At 49.4% G+C, this 6,649-nt stretch overlaps 1 protein-coding gene across 1 annotated transcript in view; it reads right to left on the reverse strand.

Annotated features, from left to right (window-relative positions):
- Positions 1 to 2,497, reverse strand: part of ATP1B2 (ATPase Na+/K+ transporting subunit beta 2) — a 193,345-nt gene extending 190,848 nt beyond the window's left edge. Inside the window, exon 1 of the mRNA XM_058181591.1 lies at positions 2,249 to 2,497. Coding sequence (XP_058037574.1) covers positions 2,249 to 2,360 — 112 coding nt within the window. The 5' untranslated portion in view covers positions 2,361 to 2,497. The remainder of the gene's footprint in view (positions 1 to 2,248) is intronic.
- Positions 2,498 to 6,649: the final 4,152 nt, after the last annotated feature.

Below are 6,649 nucleotides of genomic sequence, written 5' to 3' on the forward strand. Positions count from 1 at the left end.
AGAGAAGGAAGGAAGGAAGGAAAGAAAGAAAGAGAGAAAGAAAGAAAATAGACTGATAAAGAGACATTTTTAAAGAGGCCAATTCTTTAAAAGAATCTCCATGCCACATTCAAGAGAACTGCTCCCTGTCTGGAAATCCTGCTCTTGCCCTCCCCCCTCAAAACCCCCTCCCCACATTTCTTTCACTCTCACCCACCTACCCCTCTCTTTCTATAAGCCCAGCCCCCAACCCACCAGGATCAAGGCCCCCTTCCTTCCTTCCCAAGGAACTTTTAATCTCACCGCCAGGCAGAAGCTTCCAGAGTTATATTTTAATTTTTAATAATTTTGGCTCCTGAAAACTCCCCAGGCTCCCCTTTACAGGGGTCCGGTGGGGGAGGAGGAGACAGGAGACAGGGCGTGGGGGGGGGGGAGCCAAAATGAAAAATATTTGAGAGAAGGGAGAAGGGAATGGGGTGGAGGGGGGGGGGAAATGCACGGATTGGCAGTAGCGATATTTCGGGAATAAGGGAAGGCATCTCTCTTTCTTCTCCCCCCCCACCCCTTAAAATTAGAGAATGGCAACCCAGATGCCAACCGGTGCCAACTGCATTTAGACTGAAAAAAATGCCTACATTCAGAGAGAGGCAAGCTGGGGGGGGGGGCATCGGAAGATGTCTAAGGGAGGGAGAGGCCAGGAAAGAAGCCACCTCGAAGCCCCCTCCCCTCTTTCCCTCCAGTACTGGGAGGGAACTGCTGGACAGATTGGGCAGCCATGGGGGAGCGCCCCCCTCCCAGGGGCAGCCAAGCCCACCCACCCCCACCCACCCCTTTTAGCAGAAGGAAATCCATGACCTATTTCTCGTTCGCTCTCTCTCTCCATAGGCCTCTTGGGAAGGTTGGGGAGGGGGGGGGTTTGAGAGAAAGGAAGATGTTCTCCCCCTCCCCAAAAGGCGGGGCTTAGTAAAAACGCAGCCCCCTTCCTCCTTTGTGACACCCCCACCCCTCCATCCCCTGACCGTGGGAATGCTGACCCGGGAAGCCCCCCTCCTCAAATCACTGAATGCCATCTCAATATTGCTCCCATCCTTTTCAGTGGATTAAAAACAACAACAACAACAACATAGCCAAATCTCGGCTAGATAAAACCTCCCTGCGCCCCCCATTCCCACCCCCACCCGTTTTTAAAACCCCTCTCCGACACAAAACACACACAGAAGACCCCTCCCCAAAAATTGAATTCTGCATTCACCGGCTGGCTTTTCGCCCTTCTCTTTCGTGGTATTTTTTGGTTTGGTTTGGTTTGGTTTTTCCTGCGGCCCCTGCAGTTTGCCCCCCCCCACCACAAAGAAAAATAGACGGCCCCCCCTCCCCATTTAACGCCCTGTACCCTGGAGCACGATTTACGAGGCTGATTTTGTCGCAATCGCGGTAGAAGCGCTCCGGGGTTTTTTATCTAAGGGAGAGATAAGCGGCCGCTTTGAAGCTTTCCAAACCCCCACCTCCCTCTCGGACACCCCCCTCCCCAAAGTCATCAAGTCGTCTTCAGGAACATCGCAAAGGTCACATTCCCAGCCTTAGCTTCTCCATACACATCCCCCCCCACTCTCTCTCTTCCACCTCCCAGCCCCGCTATTCCCAAACCCCCCGCGTCCGGACAAGTCCGGCCGGCAGGTAAAAGAGACCACGACAGGTGGGATGGGTTGGATGGAGTGAGGGGGTGGGGGGGATGCACGAGACCCTTCCCCCCGCTTTCGGCTTTAGAGGGAGCTTGGAGGGGAGACGGGGGGGGTGTCCCCCTCCTGCCTCCCCCACACCCCAGTCAAAATGCTTTGAAAGGAAAAATAAGAGGGGAGGGGATCCTTTTTCTCTCTCCCCCTCCCCATTGGAGACCCCTGGCAAAGGAAACGTCCTTTGAGCCACACACCCCCACCCCACTGTCATTAAACGGAGCATGCCTCTCGCTTCCTCCCATCCTTCCTCAAGCTTTTGAAGACCCCCCCGTCCCCTCCCTCAAGGCAAAAATCTGCTTGAGCCGGTTTTTCCTAGCCCCCCCCTTCCCCAATCTTAATGTGAGGGGGGTGCAGAGGCTCCCCTTGGCAAAGAGACCCCCCCAAGCCACGGCTCAGCCCTCCCCCCTCTTCCCCCTCTAGAGAGAGAGACGCAGGCAGGAGGTGGGGGAGGGGGGAGAAAGGCAGCTCTGGCTCTTCCTGAAACCCCCCCCTCCCCACCCACCTACTCCCAGCCCCACAGACGCCGCGAGGCTCACCCCAGCTGCTGCCGGTGCGCCCCATAAACTGGTGGGTGCGGGGGTTCCAGACGAACTCCTTCCATTCGTGCATCACCTGCCCGCAGGTCTTCTTCTCCTTCTCGACGGCCATGGCGGGGGCTGGGAGGGGGGGGGGGTTGCAAAAAAAAAAAAAACCAAAAAAGAAGAAGGAGGAGAAGAAGAAGAAGCCGCTCAGGGCCTTTGCCACCCGAAGCAAAACAGGTGAGCTGCTGCCTGGAGCCCAAGCCGGAGCAAGGTGAGCGAGCCGAGATGCTCCGAAGGCGAAGAGGATTCCGGGCGAAGCCGCCGCCGCTTTTAATCTCTCCCTCGGGCCCCGCCCCCTTCATCCATATGCAAATCGGGCGCCTCTTCAGCCCGGCCCACCTGCGACCCCTCCTCCCCTCTCTCTCTCTCCCCCACCCACCCCAACCCCACTTTCCCAGCCGGTTTCTTGCAGGGGTCTTGGAGCCTGGGCGGGGGTCCGGATCCAGCAGCAGCCTTTTCGTCCTGGGGGCTGCATTCCTTGGACTGACCTGCTTGAGAAAGAGAAAGAGAAAGAGAGAGATTAGAGAGAGAGAGAGAAATAGAGATGGGTGGATGGATGGAGAGAGAGAGATTAGAGAGAAATAGAGATGGATGGATGGAGAGAGAGAGAGATTAGAGAGAGAGAGATAGAAATAGAGAAGGATGGAGGATGGATGGATGGAGAGAGAGAGAGATGAGAGAGAGAGAGAAATAGAGATGGATAGATGGATGGAGAGAGAGAGATTAGAGAGAGAGAGAGAGAAATAGAGATGGGTGGATGGATGGAGAGAGAGAGATTAGAGAGAGAGAGAGAAATAGAGATGGATGGATGGAGAGAGAGAGAGATTATATATAGAGAGATAGAAATAGAGAAGGATGGAGGATGGATGGATGGAGAGAGATTAGAGAGAGAGAGAGAAATAGAGATGGATAGATGGATGGAGAGAGAGAGATTAGAGAGAGAGAGAGAAATAGAGATGGATGGAGGATGGATAGATGGATGGAGAGAGAGAGATTAGAGAGAGAGAGAGAAATAGAGATGGATGGATGGATGGAGAGAGAGAGAGAGATTATAGAGAGAGAGATAGAAATAGAGATGGATGGAGGATGGATGGATGGATGAAGAGAGAGAGATTAGAGAAAGAGAGAGAGAGAGAAATAGAGATGGATGGATGGATGGATGGAGAGAGACAGATAGATAGACAGACAGACAGACAGACAGACACAGAGGTTAGAGATAAAGATAGATAGATATAGAGATTAGAGAGAGAGAGAGACAGAGAGAGAGAAAGGGATTAGAGAGAGAGAGAGAAATAGAGATGGATGGAGAGATAGAGATAGAGAGACAGACACAGATAGATAGTTAAATATAGAGATAAATAGACAGAGAGAGAGAGATTAGAGGTAGATAGAGATAAATAGATATAGAGAGATTAGAGAGAGATGCAGAGAGACAGACAGAGATAGACAAAGAGACAGAGAGAGAGAGATTAGAGAGAGATAGAGAGAGAGACAGATAGATAGTTAAATATAGAGATAAATAGACAGAGAGAGAGAGATTAGAGAGAGATGCAGAGACAGAGAGACAGACAGAGATAGACAAAGAGACAGAGAGAGAGAGATTAGAGAGATAGAGAGAGACGGACAGACATAGACGAGAGATTAGAGAGAAAGAAAGAGAAAGAGAGAGAGAGAAAGAAAGAGAAAGAGAGGGATTTTATATATATATTAGAGATAACAGACAATTATTGTCTGATACCCCAGCTTTATTATTTTTATAAATACTTCAAGGTGGCAAAGGCCCCCAGTGCTCCTTCTTCCTCCTATTTTCCCCCCAACAACAATCCTATGAGGTAGGTTCAGCTGGAAGACCGAGGCACCCTTGGCCCAAAAGCCACCCAGATGCCTTTCATGCCTAAAAACGGGACTAGAACTCACCGCCACCCTGTCATTGGATCAAAGTCACCCGGCCGGCTTCCATGCCTAATGCGAGACTAGTACTCACCGTCTCCTGGTGATTGGCCCAAAGGCTTTTGTGCTTATGGCAGGACTAGAACGCAGAGCTTCCTGGCTTCTAACCTAGTTGCTTCGGTGGCAAGCTTCTTTCCTCAAAACTGAGAAGTGGCATCTCTTGAATGTGCGAATACACCACGGGTGTTTATGTGTGTATGTTGATGACACACACACTGCGACTGCGGTCTGTTCACCAAAACCACGGAACCAACATTTGACCCAGGCGGTTGAGCACAACGCAACACAACCTCCGCAACTTTTAAGATGGGCGGACTTCAACTCCCAGAATTCCCCAGCCAGCCACGTAGGGTAACTTTCTTAATAGAAGGTGGGTTTGCAGTAAGTGTAATATATCTTGACTTTGGCAAAGTGGGGGAAAAATAGCTGGCTGGGGAATTCTGGGAGTTGAAGTCCATGAGTCTTAAATCGGGGGTCTCCAACCTTGGCTACTTTAAGAGGTGTGGACTTCAACTCCCAGAATTCCCCAGCCAGCCACGTACGGTAACTTTCTTAATAGATGGTGGGTATGGAGTAAGCATAATATATCTTGACTTCGGCAAAGTGGGGGGAAAAAGAGAGCTGGCTGGGGAATTCTGGGAGTTGAAATCCAGGAGTCTTAAAGTTGCCAAGGTCGACAAACCCTGATTTACTCCAAGGTTTGAGGAAGGATGCCGTTGCATTGAGCCAACCCAGCAGAGCTTCAGGGGGAGCCCGCAGGACCTGTTATCTCTGGCGTCCCCTCCCTCCCTTCAAATGCCCAGCAAAGTGCCCCCCCCACTCTGTCCTTGAATTTGAATTACTACAAAGGAAAAAAAAGGAGGAGGAAGGAACATTTTAATAGATAGGTGTAGAAAGGTTTTTCTGATAAGAGGACAAATATCTCCGGTCAGCTGCACAGAATGGACATTCAGGCCCCTGGGAACTAGTCCAGCCAGCTCTGTCCTCTTACCTCACTAGGACGCCCAATGTTAAAATTCCCCTCCTTTCAAAGGCTAAAGGGAAAGGAAGGAAGGAAGGAAGGGAGGGAGGGAGGGAGGGAGAAAGAAAATACTTCAACAAAAAACATGGAAGTTATGAGGAAGGAAGGGAAGGAAAGAAGGAAGGAAGGAAGGAAGGAAAGAAAGAATGGAAGGAAGGAAGGAAGGAAAGAAAGAAAGAAAGAAAGAAAGAAGGAAATAAGAAAGAAAGAAAAGAAAGAAGAAAGAAAGAAAGAAAGAAAGAAAGAAAGAAAGAAGAAGCAGAAAAGAAGGAAGGAAGAAAGGATGGAAAAGAAAGAAAGAAAGAAAGAAAGAAAGAAAGAAAGAAAGGAGAAGCAGAAAGGAAAGGAAGGAAGGAAGGAAAGAAGGGCAAAAAGAAAAAGAAAGAGGGAAAGCAAGAGAGAGAAATAGAGGAAAAAGAGAAAAGAGAAATAGAAAGAAAAAAAACAGAAAAAGAAAGAAAGAAAGAAAGAAAGAAAGAAAGAAAGAAAGAAACGAGAAACAGAAAAGAAGGAAGGAAGGAAGGATGAGAAAGAAAGAAAGAAAGAAAGAAAGGAAGGAAGAAAGAAGCAGAAAGGGAAGGAAGGAAGGAAGGAAGGGCAAAAAGAAAAAGAAAGAGGGAAAGCAAGCGAGAGAAATAAGGAAAAAGAGGAAAGAGAAATAGAAAGAAAAAAAACAGAAAAGAAAAGAAAAGGAAGGAAAGAAAGAAAGAAAGAAAAATTGAGTAAGGCACCCAGAGTTGACTGGAGTGGGCAGACTGTGTGTGTGGATTATTTGACTTTGAACCTGCCTTTGGTCTGGGATTTCCTGCCCAGGCCTGCTTCTCCTTCCTCCCAACAATCCTGCGAGGTAGGCCGGGTGGCCCGAGAGACTGGTGGATTCGAGGGTGGATTCGAACTCGGGTCTTCCCAGTCCACAAACCCACCCACCCCTCAAAAAAAAAAAACAACAACCACATCCATAGCTGCGGTTGTGTAGAAACTGCACATCCTTGGCCTTCCTCGTCCCCAAGATTTTTGGGGTGCTGCTTCCCCTCAGTCCCACCCACCCCCCATGCAGTGGGCAAGACGAGGGAGACCCTCTCCTGCTTCACACACCCCCCTCCCAAGCCAGTCCCTTCTCCCCCAGCCCCCCCTCCCCAAGTGCAAAATATTTGAAATTATCTCCCCTCCCATCATCCTCTCCCTTAGGGCTTTGGAAAGGGGAGATGCCCTGCAGGGATTTTCCACTCCATTAAAATATCCCCCTCCTCACCTATTTACAATTCCTTACAAAAAAATGGAAATCGACAGGAGACCTTTGAGGTCTTATCTTGGTTCATTGATGGAGCTATTTCCTTATCATATTTTTCTTTCTTTCTTTCTTTCTTTCTTTCTTTCTTTCTTTC

The sequence above is a fragment of the Ahaetulla prasina genome, chromosome 4 (genome assembly GCF_028640845.1).
Source record: "Ahaetulla prasina isolate Xishuangbanna chromosome 4, ASM2864084v1, whole genome shotgun sequence".
Classification (NCBI taxonomy): Eukaryota; Metazoa; Chordata; class Lepidosauria; order Squamata; family Colubridae; genus Ahaetulla; species Ahaetulla prasina.